This window comes from Pelophylax lessonae (assembly GCF_965119305.1).
Source record: "Pelophylax lessonae genome assembly, chromosome: 13".
NCBI classification, from domain to species: Eukaryota; Metazoa; Chordata; class Amphibia; order Anura; family Ranidae; genus Pelophylax; species Pelophylax lessonae.
Genome location: NC_138780.1, coordinates 113,593,142 through 113,611,597, shown reverse-complemented (window position 1 = coordinate 113,611,597; position 18,456 = coordinate 113,593,142). Strand labels below are relative to the sequence as shown.

The following is an 18,456-nucleotide window of genomic DNA, read 5'->3' as shown; positions in this document are numbered from 1 at the left end:
AATGACCCTAAGCACACAGCTAAAATAACGAAGGAGTGTCTTCACAACAACTCCGTGACTGTTCTTGAATGGCCCAGCCAGAGCCCTGACTTAAACCCAATTGAGCATCTCTGGAGAGACCTAAAAATGGCTGTCCACCAACGTTTACCATCCAACCTGACAGAACTGGAGAGGATCTGCAAGGAGGAATGGCAGAGGATCCCCAAATCCAGGTGTGAAAGACTTGTTGCATCTTTCCCAAAAAGACTCCTGGCTGTATTAGATCAAAAGGGGGCTTCTACTTAATACTGAGCAAAGGGTCTGAATACTTAGGACCATGTGATATTTCAGTTTTTCTTTTTTAATAAATCTGCAACAATGTCAACAATTCTGTGTTTTTCTGTCAGTATGGGGTGCTATGTGTACATTCATGAGGAAGAAGAATGAACTTAAATGATTTTAGCAAATGGCTGCAATATAACAAAGAGTGAAAAATTGAAGGGGGTCTGAATACTTTCCGTACCCACTGTGTATATATATATATATATATATATATATATATATATATATATATATGCATACATACATACATGCCTGGAAATGTTGTTCAGCATACTTACCTTACCTTACTTTTTAATTTGCACTGCAGAAATAAATTGAATCTATTGTGTGGATTTTTCGTTTGCTTGTGCAGCATCCTTTCCTTTGCACCCAGTGGGCATATATTGCTATCTCAGCATCGCTCACCCCTATTCTGAACTGTATGTAACATAGTCACCCACACACCAATCTGTCATAGTGTGAGGTAGAGCTTCTTGGTAACTGTCCAGCTAATGACATGATTTTTTGGCAGTGGTGTGTGAAGCTCCATGTGCTGTTACATGACGTAAATATGTATCCATTAGCTGAGCATATGTTCTCTGTTCCTGGAGATAGATTCTAATAATAAGACACAGCGGCTCACCAATACATTTAAAAGAACTTTGATCTGAAAGGCTAAGTTCACCCTTTGTGAAAAAAATAATAAACGCACATGATTTTGCAGGTAAAAAAAAAAAAAAAAGTGCATTTGTTTTTTTTTTTTTTTTTTTTTGCATTGCACCTGCTATTAGATGATGGCTGTGATGTCATGCTCCTGCAGACACTCAATACTGCTTTCTGCCCGTGCCTCCCATACAAGCAGACCGTTACTGAAGAGCAGGAAAAAAAATGTAATGAACTATGACGCTCATCAGCGCCTTCACATTTCCTCCTGCAAGATGGCCGTTCCTCCTGCATCTTGCAGCCAGCATGGAGCTTCGGGGTGGCGGGTGACATCACTTCTGGTGGAGGCGGGAACTTCCGTTGGACCCGCAACTTCTGGTTCCGGCCATTAGGATTTGGAGAGCGGACCAGACGATAGGCTGGTGCAAGCCGAACATTGTGGGGACAGCTGAGAGGCACTGCAAGCTTGCGACCACGCCTGGAGATGTCCTAAGCAGAGGCTACAAGACTGCTCCAGCCGTAGCCAGCACCAGCCATTCCAAAATAAGGGGAACCCTGGGGTGATCCCTTTTCCCCCACTAGCTCCATGGTGTAATCCCCTCTTGGTGGTCTGGAGTGGGGGAGGGGGTGTATTTGGTAGTTCTGGGACCCTGGTGGTGGTTCGGTCCTTAGTACACTCCTGGTGGCATGCTGTGCTTGCAAGTGCTGGGGGGGGGGGTTGCAGGTGCTTAGCATTTTTTCAGTTTCTTTCTATGTTACAGGGTAAGGCCTTGGACAAAGCCACATGGCTCCATAAAAAGGTGCCCATCATGCAAGGCTACTATGGGGAAATGCTGGACAAAAGCGCTTTGTAGGGAGTGTGTTGAGGGCCTGGTTAGGGAACATTCGGCTTTGGCAGTGTACTGATTTGGCTGCATCAGTCAAGGAGCTTTCCAGCGCCTTTCAATCAGCCCCAGAACTCCAGTTAGCCAGCAGAGCAGCACATTGCTCCACCCCAGTGGAGGAACACCAGGGGGCACTGAAAAAGAAGCTGAAGAGCGTGATAGTATAGCTTCAGGCTCCCAGGTGGAGTCAGAGGGAGAAGGTGTGGATGGGGAATCCACTAGAGCAGTGGTTCTCAACTCCTGTCCTCGGGACCCACTAACAGGCCAGATTTTAATTATTTCCTTAGGGAAATGCAGACTAGAATATTGCAGTGACTGAGCAGCGAATTATCACCTGTGATATATTTCAGTTATCTTGCAAACCTGGCCTGTTAGTGGGTCCTGAGGACAGGAGTTGAGAACTACTGTACTAGAGCTTCTTGGCACATGTTAACCCTGGAAGAGGTGGAGGATCTCTTGGGAACTATCCACACCACCTTGGGAATCCAGGAGAAGACTCTTATCTCTTCATGACCAGATGTACCAGGGACTGGGCGAATAGAAAAGGAGGGTCTTTCAGGTAGATTACGTCCTGGTGGAAGCTGTTAGAAAGGAATGGCAGGACCCAGAGAAGAGAGCCTTTCTTTTCTAGGGCCCTGAAACTGAGATTTCCCTTCTCTGGGGAGGATGCTTCACTTTGCAACAAGTCCCCGAAGTTGGACGCGGCCTCCTCTCGTCTCGAGGCAGACAGACCTAGCCTTCGAGGGTAATGGGCTCTCTTTTTGATCCCATGGATAAAAGGATGGATTCACTCCTAAAAAGGACCTGGGACTCTTCCCTGGGAAATCTTAAGCCTGCCATGGCTATGATGGCGGTTGCCCGCAATCTGGAGTACTGGCTAAACCAGATTAAGGCACACATTGAGGCTGGAACCTCAAAGGAGACAATTCTGTCTTTCTTTCCTATGCTCCTATGGGGCGTGGCCTATATTGCAGATGCATCAGCCAGATCTGTACGTATGTTTGCTAGATCTTCAGCCCTGGCCAATTCTACAAGGAAGGCGCTTTAGCTTAAGATTTGGCAGGGTGATAGCGGGTCCAAGGCTAAACTTTGCATGTTTCCTATTACAGGGGACCACTTGTTCGGGCCAGGCTTGGAAGCCAGGATCGGATGCCTGACAGGAAAAAATCCTTTCCTGTCAAGCGTGAACAGACTAAAAAAAGTTTCACTCTCAGAAAAAGATTTCTGCTCCAAGGACCGAAGGGCAGAAGAAATCTTGGGGGCAGAGGCCGAGGGGGAGCTTTTTTTTTTTTTTTTTTTTTTTTTTTTTTTTTTTTTTGCGCCATTTTACCAATTTCTCCCTCCTGAACAACCCAAGAAAACTCAGACGGGCGGACCATGGTGTGAGGAAGGTTGGAGGCCTTCCTCTCACTGTGGGAAGCTGTCACCTCCAGTCAGTTCATTTTGGGGATCGTAAGGAGGGGTTATCATCCAGAGTTTTCAAGCCCCCCCCCCCTCCACGCAGAATGTTCATCACCGAATTAGCAAGATGCACAGAAAAGGCGTCAGCCCTACTTTCCTCCCTGGAAGAGCAGAGGGTGTGGTGAAGGTACCACCGGAGGAGAGGATTTTTTTTCTCACATTTTTGTTGTACAGAAACCTTCAGGGAAGTTCAGGCTTATCCTGAACCTAAGACCCCTAAACGCCTTGGTAGCTTACAAAAGATTCAGGATGGATTCAATCTTCTCGATAGGGGGTATCATCCCCCCCAAACTGCTTCATGGCCTGGATAGATCTGAGAGACGCCTACCTACACATTCCCAGCGAAAAAGGTGTCAGACATTTTTCTCAGGTTGGCCATAAGGACGGTAGAGGGCACGTTACATCTGCAATTTCGGGCCCTCCCCTTCTACATATTCTTTTCCCCCTGCGTCTTCACCAAGGTCATGGCGGAGGCCTTGGCTTATTTTCGGCTCAGGGGCATTTGAGCATTTCGGTTATTGCCTACCTGGACAATCTGCTTCTGTTTGCTCCTTCTCAGGAACCGTTGTCCAAGGGCCTACTTGTGTCAAGGCAATTCTTGGAGAGTCTGGATTTGCTCCTTTTAATCTGGAAAAGTGCAAGCCTAGTGCCCTTACAAAGGATCACTTTTCTGGGCTACGAGTTAAGATTCCACACTTCAGAAGGACTTTCTTCCTTTTGGAGAAGAGTCAGAAGATAGACAGATCAATGAGCTTGTTACAGAGCAGTCGGCTTATATCAGTAAGACAGGCCATGTCGGCTCTGGGTTTGTTGACAGACGCAAGTCCGGTAGTACAGTGGGCGGGACTTCACTTCCATTCTTTCCCAACTGTTCAACTGTGTGGGACCGCAGTCAGCTGTCGTTGGATTCCTGATGCATGTACCAGTACAGATAAAAAGATCCCTCTGGTGGTGGAGGAGGGTCTCAAACCTTTCTCAGGGTCTCTCATGGGTCCCATCGGTGTCCAGAGTCATCACTACGGACGCAAGTGGCATAGGTTGGGGAGCACACCTGGGTTCCAGACTAGTGCAAGAATCTTGGAAGAGCAAAGATTCAAGGCAATTTTCAAACTGGAGAGAACTGAGAGGAACCAACCTGGCTCTCAGAACCTTCCAGACAGAACTACAGGGGCACCTTGTGCAAGTCCGCGCTGACAATTCCGCAGCAGTTGCTTATGTCCACTGGCAGGGGGGGGGGGGGCAAAGAGCAAGCCTCTGTGCGTTCTGGCAGAAGGAATTCTTCAATGGGCCAAAGCCCGGGTGCTCTCCCTTTTCGGTGGTTCACCTGAAGGGAGAATTGAACCAATTGGCCGACTTCCTGAGCAGAAGAACTTTGAAGAAAGGCGACTAGACCCTCAATCAGGACGTCTACAGAATGATTACCCAGAGATGGGACTGGTTTGCCTTACGGGAGAATACAAAAACAAGGCTTTTCTCCCTGAGCTGGTGGGACGAGGCACTTGGAATGGATGGGCTCGCTCAGGGCTGGCATTTCTGCAGATGCTATGCAATCCCCCCTCCGTTTGTACTACTGCCAGCGGTCCTGAGGAAATTTCAGAAAGCAGACACTACCATTATCTGCATTGCGCCACACTGGCCAAGGAGACCATGTTTTTCGGTTCTGAAGGGTCTGTCTGTGGAACCCCCCTGGATTCTGCCAGTTCGGGAGGACCTTCTTTTTCAAAGTCTGGTTTTCTGTCCCCAGGTGGAGCGCTGGAATCTCATAGCCTGGATTCTAAGGACGAGTTGCTGAACAGCAAGGAATTTTCGAATCAGTTGTTGGCGACTCTCCTTAGTAGCAGGAAAACCTGAAAGCATTTCAACAGCTGGTGTGCATGGAGCTCCTTGAATGTAGGCAGCCCAGTGGCAGTGTTTGGAATTTCTGCAGAGAGGGGCAGATAAAGGTCTAGCAGCTGTCGGCACCGTAAAGAGTCAGGTCTCAGTGCTGTCTTTTTAGATTAATCCTCAGCGGAAAACTCTTGGGTGACTAGATTCTTTAGGGCCTTGAACAGGCAGAGACCAGTGTGCAATCCCCCTTTTTCAATGTGGGATTTATCAGTGGTTCTACAGGCTCTTAGGAGAGCTGTTTTGAATCTATTAGGTTTTGTGCGGTGAAGTTTTTAACCCTCAAGACAGTCTTTAGTGGCGATCACTACCGCCAGAAGGGTTAGTGAATTGGAAGCTCTCTCTTAGAGCTCCTTTTCCACAAGTTTTTCCGGATCGTTTAGCTTTTAAGACAGATCCAGCCTTTTTGCCAAAGGTGGCCTCGTGTTTTCCCAGAGGCCAAGAAGTCGTTTTACCAACCTTCTGTTCGAATCCTGTGGATGCACATAACTTTCATAAGTTAGATGTTAGAAGGTGTGTTTAGAAGATGTGTTCTTCAGTACCTGGATCGTTCAAAGGAATTTAAGAAGTCTGATTCCTATTTTTGTTTTCAGGGACTAGTAAGGGTTCTAAATCTTCTTTAGCCAGATGGCTTAGGTTAGCCATTAGTCAGGCCTATATTGCAAGTGGGAAGGAGGTCCCGGTGGGTATCGGTTCACGTTCCATTAGGGCTGTGACGACTTCCCATGTGGAGAGAGCTGGTGCTATGCCAGAGCAGATCTATTGGGCATCAACCTGGTCCAGGTTTTCTACCTCTACCAAGCTCTACAGACTGTAGCTGTTGTCTGTTAAGGATCAGGCTTTTGAGCGTAAAGTCCTTCAAGCGGTGGTTCCACCCTAGGGGTTTTTTTTTTTTTTTTGCTCGTTTATCCCCCTGATGAAGCAGCTCCCTCAGAGCCCTTGAGATGTGTTGGAAATTAACACTGAAACTGAAAATAATGAAAACTACATCCAGACTTCAACACCTATTGAATGCGGTGTGAAGGAGAGGTTTGGAAACTTTGAAGGATGTTCTAAGGAGACCAGAAACACAGTAAAAAGTGAATGAAAATTAGATTGCAGGGCCATTTAACTATGTGGATGGATTATGTTTGGAGAAAAAAAATGGATTCATGTGTTTAAAATTCAGCCAGTTCAGGGACTGACCAAATTTCAATTCAATGTATGGGGAGGCTGATTGTACCCAAGTCAATACATCGATCAACTTGGGTACAACCAGCCTGTTGGATTTTTCTACATGTGATCACTGCCAGCAGCTATAGCCGATAACAGTAATCGTGGTATTCTGCGGGCCGTGAAAGCTCCCTGTGCACCCATCCCCCATCTGTGGTGGAAGGAAAGAAAATTGAGTAATCTATGGGCTAAGTTCACCTTCAGGAACATGTTACATGTTGCACCTGTCCTTTGGGGGGGGGACATGTAACATGTTCCCAATCCTCAGCCACTCTGATCCCTGCACTCCATATGACAGAAGGTTGGGGATCTCCTCCCCGTACCTGCTGTTGCTTCCCACACGGCTGTGTCCTGGATTTAAAGATCCCTGTGAATCAATAACCTACAAGTACTGACAGCCTTTGTGGCTGTCGGCTTGTAGTTCTCAGTGAACTGCCTTTGTGGCTGTTGGCTTGTAGTTCTGAGTGAATTACTAGGACGATATTGAGCACCTGAGTAAATCATTGAGTCTTCCTAACTTTGTGAAACTGCCTGCTCCTTTGATGTACAGGCAGACAGCTTAAACTGGCAGTCTGTAGGAGTCCTGCATGGCACCTGTGATCTTGTGATCATGGGTGCAATGCTTTCCAGGCTCCTACAAAAAAAATATAGTAAATGCATATTTTATTAACCGGCAAAAAAATGTGCATTTTATTTTTTTCTTTAAAGTAAATTTATCAAATAAGAATATAATTTAGCGTTGTTTTAAACACTGGGAAGCAATTGAAATACACATTACCAAGTGGGGAAACTCTTGAGTCTAAACACACCATAGCTGGCTGATGTAATAGTGAATGTGTCTATTCAGTACCTAGAACTATCTCAATCCTTCCATCTCTTCTATTTGATCTTAGAAAAACTTAAAAAAAAAACTGTATACTAGGTTTGCTGCCTTTTTGCTCAAGGGAATGCTGCACAAGAACATGCACGTTCTCCTAGAAAATGAGAAGACTTATTGAAAGAGTGCCTTTTAATTGCTCAGTGCATTTTTATCTGGCATTTTGGTGACTCTATAAAAAGTCCATTGCCCACACCCCCCACTTCCTTTCTCTCTGCATCAGTTGCATAGATATGAGTGCTGTTCTACTTGTCCCCCCCCCCCCATCTGTTTGTGTTCATGTGTGTGGTTTCCTGCAGTTATTGATGTTCTGCCTCAGCTGTTGGAACCACATAAATGTCCCTGCTCAAAAGCTCTGGCTCTGTACAGCCTTTAGTAGAGATCACTGTGTGTTCTCAGCTGTTCCAGCCACGTGGACAGTTACTCTAAATATGGGGTCCTGAGGGAACAGAGCATCTGCTGTATGAGACATAAAGATTTGTTGCAGTCTTCCTGCCTCGACTTGCTCATAGCTTATGTTTTGTTACACTTCATCTGCTTGGCCTACTCACAGATACAAACCTTTTTGAAGGGGTTTTGCAGTCACAAATGTGAAAAATGTTGCCTCTCCTCGGAAAACAATGTCGTCTTATTGGATACATATTTAACCTCTTTGTGACAGAGGGTAAAACGAATCCTAATGTGTGAACACAATTTTGGAACTTTGACATGTTAGTAAAACTGTACATATTATCGCATCTACTTGTATATCCAGGTGGATTATACCTTTTTTATATTGTTTTGTTAGGACGAATTGGGCTTTTATTTTGTGGTAAATGGTATTGGTTATCTGCTGTTGGTGCTGCGTGGTTTTGTTTTTTTTTTTTTTGTTTGTTTGTTTTGTTTTTTTTTTTTAATCAAAGGCCCAAAATACTAATTACTAGAAGGGCCCTTTCACACGGGCGTTCCGCATGTCCGTATATCATCCTATTTTTTTGCGGATGATATACGGACATAATGCATGTCCATGGCATTGCGGATGTCAGTGGATGACCATCCGCTGACATCCGATTTTCGTCCTTTCAGTTCTGTTCCGTTTTTTGGAACGGAACCCTATTTTTGTTTCGGATGCGGATGCAAAATCGGATGTCAGCAGTGTCATCCGCTGACATCCGCAATGCCCATAGACATACAAGAATAGACCATAGACATCCGCCCATAGACATCCGCAAACGGATGGGATGATATGCGGACATACGGAGCGGATGACACTTGTGTCATCCGCTCCGTGAAAAAAAAAAAGAAAATACGGTCCGCTCCGTGTGAAAGAGCCCTAACTCACCACCAAAGAACAACCCAAAATAAATTCTCCTGAAGATCACAGCAATAGGTTTGTGATTTGTTTACACCTGAGTTGGGCCCAGAAACAATAGTGCACGTTTTTGCTTTTTTCAGCCTACCTAAAACACAATACTAATTAAAAAAAAAATAAATAAATAAATCCTACCCAAAATATGCTGACCCCGATCTTTGACCCTTACCTGGACCATTGACACTAACACTGACCTAGACCAAGCCTTGATCCAGTTTTTTTTATTTACACACTTTTGATTTACATTTATCTCTCCTAGCAAGGAGAGAAATCTACAGTGGAGTTGATTTTCTAATACTGGAGAGTGCAAACTCTGGTGCAGTTCTGTATAGGTACAAATCTGGTTTCTTTTGTCAGAGCTTAAGCCCCGGTTCACACTTGTGCGTGTGCGGGGTTCGCATGTAATGTCGGAGCGCACTGCTCCGACATTACATGCGATCGGCTGTGCGGTGCGAGTTTAGCCATACAAACTGTATGGCTAAATTCGCATCGCACCCGCAGCAAACACGCACAGGAGGCATTTTTGCAGCCGCATCAGGATCGGATCGCACAGCGGTTCACACTTGTGCGATCCGATCCTGTGCGAACTGCACGATCGCACTGCAATATGCGATCAAACTGGGGGTGTCGTTAACATTACATTGACACCCCCAGCGGATCGCATATGGCAGTGTGAACTGCCGGGGGTGCGTGTGCGATGCGGGAACAGGCTGCGAGTTCGCAGCCTTCCCGCATCGCATCAGTGTGAACCGGACCTTAAGGATAAGTTCACCACCAGTTTTTAGGGTGGAACATGTAACATGTTCCCAATGCTGCAGCCGCTGTCCAATAGTACCCACCCAGTGTGACAGCAGTACGAAAAATAAGTTCCCCCAACTAGCTGTCACTTTTTAAAATCAGCATGTCTGTGCTGGGCTCCGTCCACCTTCTGTGTGTGAATAAACTACAAGCCCTGACATTCTTTGCGGTTGTCTGCTTGTAGTTTTCAATGAATTTCATTGATTCTTCCCATACAGGCACACAGATAGATACACTGGCAGATCTGAAGGGGACTTGCATGCCACCAGTGATCTGCTGATCATTAGTGCAATGCTTTACAGGTTCAAAAACAAAAAATAAATGGACATTTTTTACCTTCACAAAAATGTGCATTTATTATTTTCTTCTAAAAGGTGAACCTATCCTCTAATTGAACAAGCTGAAGTTAGAAGCTGATTGGCTACCATGTACAGCTAGATTTTGCACTCTCCAGTTTTAGTAAATCAACACCAATGTTTTGTGCTCTCCATTCAGAGGAGAAGAAAAAACAAAGGAGCTGGCTGCACAGTGATCACTGTAATAGCCAATCAGGAGCCTCGGGTCCTGTTTCCCAAATGTTGGTATGAGACTCGGGGATCTCGGTGAGAGCCCAGTCTGTGCTGGAACCGCGCTATGCAGCGCAATCACAGGACAAATACTGGTAAGCCCTTCATTAGGGCCGCATGTGTTGTCACGTGCTGGGAAGGGGTTAATGTTTATTGAAGGAAATGGTTCAGTCATCACTCCAGCTGTCTCCGATTGGTGTGCTGACTATACGTATTGGGTGGATTGATGTTGTCTGAAATGTCGTAGCTGTCATCACATCCGCTACGGAGAGGATCAGCCTGGATTGTGTGCACATCAGGAAAGAACTACTTCAGGAGGATATCTAAAAAATGTCCATTTTATTAGTATTTTTTACTGACTAAAAATGGGGCTGAATGTTAAAGGCCAACTCCAGCTTAAGTTTTCTGTTTAGTTTTTTTTGTACAGAGTGGGGAAGGGTTAGCAACTGTCTTGTGTTTTTATTGCTCTCTGCATCCCTATGAGGAATCTTTTCCCTCATTTCCTGTCCCAGTAAGAGGATGTCACAGAAGGAATTGGTCATAGGAAATCTCTCCAATGGGAGAGACCGCAAATAAAACCTTTTTTGAGGAGAGTGGAAAGTTTAGAAACCTAGTCTCATGTTACATGTTCCTAAGTCTAGGACTATCTCCTGCAGCATGGATCCAACCATAGCTGTGGCACGTCTGCAAGCTACTACAGTCTTCTGTAGCATTACTTGCACTGAATACTGATGACCTTAAGGGGCCACAGTTGAGGCCACTGTAATAGTTTTATTCTAGATGGCTGTGTTTTATTATTCAAGTATTGTATATCTAAAGTCCAAAATATTATTATTTTTGAATAGAGTAGGGGATGGTTAGGCGCTATTTCACATGAGCAGACTGCACCTGCTCAGCAGGGGAACTGTCCACTGATTCCCGCTGAGCAGGCAGATGAGAGCTTACGCAGAGTAGAAACAGACAGCCCGCTTTTCTCCATTGGGGATTGGATGTAAATGGATTGTCCATCCAATCCAGTCCACCAGACGAATGTGAAACGGATCCCCCATTCATCGGTTTATTGCGGATAGGATCTTATAGGATGTCGGCTGGTGTAAACAGACATGTTTTTGTACATCCGCCACTCCATAGAGGGCAATAGATGTCTGATCAGGGCCTCCTGAAAAACTGACAGACCCGATCAGTCTGCCTTTGTGAAGGGGACATTAAAGGCCCATACCAACTATAAGAAAATCTGAAGTAAAATTGTGTCCGAACGATCTGCCGATTTTCAGATAGTTAATAGTGCTTTTGACAGCCCATTATGAATTTTCAGGTGACAAAAACCGAATGTGCAGGCTATAAAATGTTTATCGTACATGAACACAACGTCCGATTTTTGTTTAGTTGTTCGGTAAATCTTAAGAACCAGACAGCGCTTGCTCAAACAAAAGAATACATTCAAAACAATTCAACACATGACATTACTTCTGTAGTTTAATTCTGTCATATGAGGATTTTCGTATGAAAGTAACCTCTTCCCTTTCGATATGACTAACAAAAAAATTTATGAAATATACATCTATTTGCAAGATAATTATCTTTACAGATCTCCTAAAGAGGAGCTCAAGTCAAATTGGTGTTTATTAAAAGTCAGCGACTCCAAAATCTCTAACTGTTGACTTGTAATAAACAGGCCATCCTGCTATGCAGCACCTCCGACGCCCTGTAGCCAGCCCACCGCACCCCGTTATCTAGCTCGGTACAATCCCCTTCCCTCCTGACCTTCTCGCCACTCTAAGGGGACCTAGGAGCCGCCGAGGCAATAAGCCATAGCGGTGGAGGCGGAGGCCTTTGGAGCCCAGGTTGTCCAGAGCCCGCGGAGAGGTGCGGGAGACTGAGACACAGACTGCTGAACTGAGCTGTTTATACAACAGACTGTCATCTAACTCTCCATTTAACAAAAATCTTCATATAAGATGATCTGTGCATTTAACATGTTTTAGGGATATTATTTAAACGCTGTAAAAGCCTCCTTTGTGTAGACATTCCAGTGCCCTGAGTTGCTGCCTTCTTGGGCGTGATATCAGCCCCAGCAGACTCAAGTGACAGAGTGTTACTCAAGTGACACTCTAGTATTCCCCCTTGCTTCTCCCTGGCAACTAAATAAAAGGTTATGTTGGAAGGTAAGGAGAAGGGTAGAGGAGCTGGGCCAGCACAGGGAGCAGTTATACACTCAAAGAGGAGGAGAGGGCTATGACTCTGTTTCCCAACAAGGTTAATGTTTGGATTCACTTGGGGTGCTATGAGCACGGATCCTAGTTTGCCCTTTATCAGCATCATTAGTTACTATGGTTTTGAAAGGTTCTGCCAGCTCCACAACAGCCATTGAAGCTCTAAGACTTGAATACATGGCTTAAGTTGCTGCTATGGTGTTAGCAGTCGGCCTGCACTACGCCAGGTCTGCGATGATGGGGGAGACTGGTGTGACGAGAGGACACTTCACTGGCATGGAGAATGGGCCTCTGATGTGAAGGGGACTTCTCATGTGATGAGAAGACCTCTGATGTGAAGGTAATTTAATCAAGACTATAGTGTGCATCTTCCCAGGCTTAAGTTCCCCATTTATAAGTAACATTTACAGTTTTAACATGTTTAGACTAAGGTAGCCTCAAGATTGTGTGCATAGTTTAAAAGGGTGCAGTGACTGAAAAAAGGTTGCGAAAGCCCATCTTTGATGTACCAGAAAGGAGGGGACTAAGTAGGGAATTGACTCGCTTGCAGTGAAATTTTCTACCAAATTCAGAGGTACGTTGCTGGTAAATAAAAATCATTCTGAGTAATTAAAATTTAAACTTTATTTAAATACTTAATTTTTATGGGCCTTTTATCTGCATTTGTAAGTTGGTGACAGTCTGTTTACATGGAGAGATCTTCTTGGGGATAATACTCTTGGTGATATTTGGCATTTCTTTCCAAACAGCAGTACTTGCTGAAAACTGACAGCAAGCAATGCTCCATTTCAACCATTGCTTAAAAAAGTTGTATTGCTTCTGCTGTGCTGGAGGGCAATAATAATTGTCACATTTTTTATTCCATTAGGTAAGTCAGAGGAAAACCAGCTGCAGTTAGCAGATGATGGACAGTTGTTGCCCTGGCTGTTATTGATCTGTAAAACAGCATTTTTTGTTAGAGACCACTGTCATTAGATAACATAATGGTCAACGAAAAATAATTTGTCCATTTAGTGAAATTAGCTTTATGCTGAACATGCCCATGATTCTTCCTTTAGACATTCCTACAGGCCCTGGAGTCCAGTATTTTCCTTGTTTCTCTTGCTGTGCCATAAATTGCTTTTCCTTAAATGTTTTTAGTCCTTGAAAAAAGGTTTTGGACTTTTGTGCATCAACAATATTTTCTCCAATAATGTTTACTGTGAATTTATAGTACATGATTATAGTACATGATGAAATGCCTAATGCAGAAATATTGGCTTAGTTGTGTTGTAACATATTTTTTCTATGTTGTCTCCTCTTTAGTGTGTCCACCACCCCCAGAACCAGAGAATGGTGGATTCATGTGTCACCCCCCACACTGTGAAAAGTCGTTTACTTCTGGAAGTGTCATAGAGTACTTCTGTGCCGAGGGGTACATGCTGAAAGGAGACTACAAGTTCCTAACATGCAAGAATGGTGCTTGGAGCCCACCTATGGGCGTTAGTTGTAGACTGAACCAAGGTGAGTGCTTTTACTTACAGCTAAGGGGGATACCTGGTTCCAGAAATGCAGCGATGTTTGTTGTATTATGGGAATCAATGGAAGGCACTCTCCGTCATGTGCGATCGTCCAAGATATGCATTGCTATAGGTATTCCATGGAAAAGATGAAGCTATCTGTCTGCTTGAACTGTACACTGTCATTCCCGATATCAGATAGTGGGAAAATGTTAGAACTTCTGTCTGCTTCCTTCCTCTATCTGGGTTTGCTTTAGATTCCCCATCACTTACTATTCTGGTGACAAAGATTTCAAAGATAAATCTCTAACAGCGATGCACACAGAAAAAAAAAAAAAAAAAATATATATATACACACATATACACAGTATATATTTATATTTCTCTGTCGTTCATTGACTGACACAGCTCCTGATCTTCTTGACCATTGGGTTACACTGCTTCCTACAGGAGTAGAACACTAGGCAGAAAAAGAACTTGACTAAACCTATGGGCAGTCCCAGGAGGTATACTCCCCCTCTCTGCTATAGGTACTAAATTGGTCCTGGCAATTCGTTTTCTTTGTAGATCTCTAAATCAACTGCCGGACTGAGCAAGGGGGTTAGATAATCTAGATCCAGGGGTCACCCAAGTCTTGACAGCGAGTGGGCGTAGACCACAGCTCCTTGCTAGGTGGACCGCGACATAGCCCCACCGGACGGGGGCTGGGCTGTGAGTTAACGCCTCGTGAGGTCCCATATGACTGGGTCTCGGCCTGCGTCTGTGTTCCTCCTGACCGACCTCAAGGACGCTTACTTACACATTCTAATATGTGTCTGTCACCAACACAACACTTCCTCCTCTTTGCTGTAGGAGAGGAGCAATTATCAGTTTGTGGCGTTTCTTTTTGGTCTCGCCTCTGCTGTTCAGGTTTTCACAAAGGTGTTTGCTCCGGTACTGGCGTTGTTAAGTCAGGGAGGAATCGCAGTGCTCGGCTACCTGGATGACCTTCTCTTGCAAACAGTCTCCTACTGCTCTGATGGACATCACTATACGGTCTCTGAGGGAGTTGGCCTGGCTTTGGTATTTTCAGAATTCCATTCTGGTTCCTTCAAGGAAACTGGACTATCTGGGTCTGACTCTAGATTCAGGTCTAGCCAGAGTGTTCCTTCCTCTGCACAACCGCCAGAAGTTGCATGCTGCGATTCCTCTCTTGCTGTCCAGCAGATGGTCGTCCCTCCGGACTTGCATGAGTGTGCTGGGCCTGATGGTTTCGACCTTAGAGGCGGTCCCCTTTGCATATTTCCATACGAGGTCCCTGCAAAGGCCAAATGGAACAAATGTCAAAAGTCTCTGGACAATCAAATCTGGATGAGCTGAAAAACAGAAGGGTCTCTGATCTGGTGGCTTCGCTTTCCTTTTCTTCACGAGGCCAAATCTTTTCTCCCCCTGTATTGGACAGTGGTCATCACGGATGCCAGTCTGGGTGGGGAGGTGTCCTAGGTGGGAACTCCGCTCAGAGAGTTTGGACACTGGAAGAGTCCAGACTCTCGATCAATGTCCTGGAACTCTGAGCAATCAGGCTGTGCCTGAATCACTGGACGGATCGTCTTCAGGGGTGTCCAGTGCAAATCCAGTTGGACAATGCCACCACCGTGGCTTATGTCAATCACCAGGGTGGAACAAGGATTGTATTGGCAGCTCTAGTAGCCTGCATTCTTAAGTGGGTAGAACGTTTCGTGTTTCACCAGCTGTGTCTCTGGTGAGGCACCCCGAGGTGCATCTGTTTGGTGTCTCGGCTCAACAGGAAGGTGCACAGGTTTGTGGCACAGTCACGGTATCTGCTAGCAGATGCCACAGACGTGCTGGTGGCCCCCCTGAGGCTACTATTGTCTGATAACACCTTCCCTCCTCTCAAGCTTCTGCTAAAACTCTTGCGCAGGATTGAGGCAGAAGGAATTCCAGTCTATTTAGGGACTCCTGGATTGGCCTCACCAGTTTTGTTACGCCGACCTAGTGCAGCTGGTTGCCAACATCCCTTGGAGACTACCTCTCATCTGCTGTCCCATTGGCCAATCTTCTATCCTACTTTACAGTCGCTGGCTTTGACGCCTTGGCTGTTGAAAGCCAGGTGCTGAAGGACAGGGGTTTGTCTGGGTTGGTGATTCCTACATTACTGAAGGCTAGGAAGTCTACTTCTAGGAAGATCTACCATCGTACGTGGAAAGCATGCATTTCGTGGTGTGAGTCGCTTGGTGTTCACCCTCGCTCTTTTTTTGGTGGCTCGGGTCTTCACCTTCCTTCAACGGGAGGCTTAGCAGAAATTTGCCTGGAGTACCATTAAGGGTCAGGTGTCCCCCTTGATGGTCTTTTTTAAATGACCCTAGGCCACGCACTCCCTGGTGTCTACTTTTATTCAGAGGCTCGACATTTGACTCCACCAGTGCGGTCCCCACTACTGCCTTGGGATCTCAAATTGGTGCTTGGGAGGTTCCAAGAGGCCCTGGTCTGGTAAACCGAGAGCGGGTTCCTTCAGACCCACAGACAAGCCCTCTTCTGCTTGATGGTGCGCCCTCACCCGTATCTGGGGTGGGATTGGACGTCTTTGCTTTTTTCCGGACCCTTGGACCTCCTTGATTTTAAGACGGGTGGGTCCAGGAGCTGATTCAGTCCGGTTACAAGATCGAGTTTCCGTCTTTGCCTCCGGCAAGGTTTTTCCCTTCCAACCTGTGTTTGTCCCCGGAGCGCTGGATTTTGCGGTGCAAAATTTACTTCTACAAGGGGTCACTGTACTGGTTCCCGATTCAGGAAGGCTTTCAGGGGTTTTACTCAATCCTATTTACTGTTCCCAGGGAGAAGGGAAAAGTTTGTCCAATCCTGGACCTCAATGCCTTGAACCGCTTTGTGCGGGTACAAAAATTCCTGATGGCCTCCATTCGCACGGTAGTGGCATCCTTAATCAAGGGAATTTTCTGACCTCTATAGATATCAAGGACACTTAACTTCATATCCTAATATGTCGGACATCAGCGTTTTCTTCGCTTTGCTGTGGGCGAGGAGCATTATCAATTCATTGCATTTCCCTTTGGTCTAGCATCAGCTCCTCGGGTGTTCACAAATGTGTTGGCCCCGGTGTTAGCATTGTCACGCCAGCGGGGGGGGTTGCAGTACCAGGGTACCTGGACGATTCCTTCTGCGAGCAATGTCTCCTACTGCCATGAAAGACAACCTAGACATCACTGTGCGAACCTTGCAAGAGTTCGGATGGAAACTGAATTTCCAAAAATCTGCTCTGGTTCTGTCTGTCCACCAAGCTGGACTACCTGGTCCTGACTTTGGACTTGGACTCAGCCTGGGTGTTTCTTCCGGGGGAAAAACTCCAGAAATTTCAGGATGCGATTCAGCTCCTGTGGTCCCAACAGGAGGTCATCTTTCAGGACTTGTATACAAGTGCTGGGCCTGATGGTTTCCACCTTCAAGGCAGTTCCGTTTGCACAGTTTTATAAAAGACCTCTGCAAAGGGAGATTCTTGCCAAGTGGGATAAGAATCCACAGTCTCTAGACAATCTGATCCTGTTGAACCGGGGTGGGTACGAGAGGGTCCCTGATTTGGTAGCTTCACTCTCTGGCTCTTCGACAGTGAAAATCCTTTCTTTCCCTGTACTGGATGGTGGTCACCACAGATGCCAACCTGTCCGGGTGGGGAGTTGTCTTGGGAATGGATTGCGCTCAGGGTGTTTGGACTCTGGAGGAGTCCAGACTGCGGATCAGTATCCTGGAACTTTGGGCAATCAGGCTTTGCCTGACCCAATGAACAGATCATCTGCAGGGGCGCCCAGTCAGGATTCAATCAGACAGTGCCATGGCCGTAGCATTTGTCAATTACCAGAGGGGCACAAAGTGTCCTTGCGGCGGGGAAGTTGCTGGCATTCTAAGGTGGGCAAAGCACTTTGTTCCAGCCCTCTCTGCTGTGGAAAATTGGCAGGCGGACTACCTCAATCGGCAGGCGTTGGACCAGGGAGAATGGTCACTTCACCCGGAGGTGTTTTATCAACTGTGTCTCTGGTGGGGAACTCCCGAAGTGGACCTGTTGGCCTCTCGTCTCAATAGGAAGGTACAGAGGTTTGTAGCAAGGTCTCGGGATCCTCTGGCCGATGCCACAGGTGCTCTGGTGGCCCCTTGGAGCCAGTATCATCTGATATACGCCTTTCCCCCTCTAAAACTTCTGCCAAGACTTCTGGGAGAATCGAGGCAGAAAGGATTCTGGTCATTATAGTGGCCCCAGACTGGCCTCGCTGGGCTTGGTACTCCGATCTGGTACAGTTGGTCGCCGACGTTCCTTGGAGACTCCCTCTTGGAGATCTTCGGGCTCAAGGGCTGATCGTCCATCCTGCTTTACAGTCACTGGCTTTAACCGCGTGGCTATTGAAAGCCGGGTGTCGGAATCGGTGATTCCCACACTGTTGAAAGCTAGGAAGTGTACTTCTAGGAAAATTATCGTCACGTCTGGAAGGTGTACTTTGCGTGGGGTGAGGCTCGGGAAGGTCCCCCCCCCCCCCCCCCATCTGTTCCTGTTTAGTGGCTAGAATCTTGGGAGTACCTCCAAAAAGGGGTAGATAAATGCTTGGCATTGGGAACCATCAGGAGCCACGCTTCAGCCTTGGCGATTTTCTTTTAACGCTCGTTGGCTACGCACTGGCTCCCCCGGTAAGGTGTCCATTGCCTCACTTTGGTGCTGTCAGTTCTTCAGAAACAGCCTTTTGAAAATA

The 18,456-nt window shown here is 46.2% G+C and overlaps 1 protein-coding gene across 2 annotated transcripts in view; it reads left to right on the top strand.

Annotated features, from left to right (window-relative positions):
• The window catches only part of SUSD6 (sushi domain containing 6), an 88,373-nt gene that overhangs the window by 57,493 nt on the left and 12,424 nt on the right, over positions 1 to 18,456 (top strand). For both annotated transcript variants that reach the window (XM_082275092.1, XM_082275093.1), the window contains exon 3: positions 13,515 to 13,712. In XM_082275092.1, coding sequence (XP_082131218.1) covers positions 13,515 to 13,712 — 198 coding nt within the window. The remainder of the gene's footprint in view (positions 1 to 13,514; positions 13,713 to 18,456) is intronic.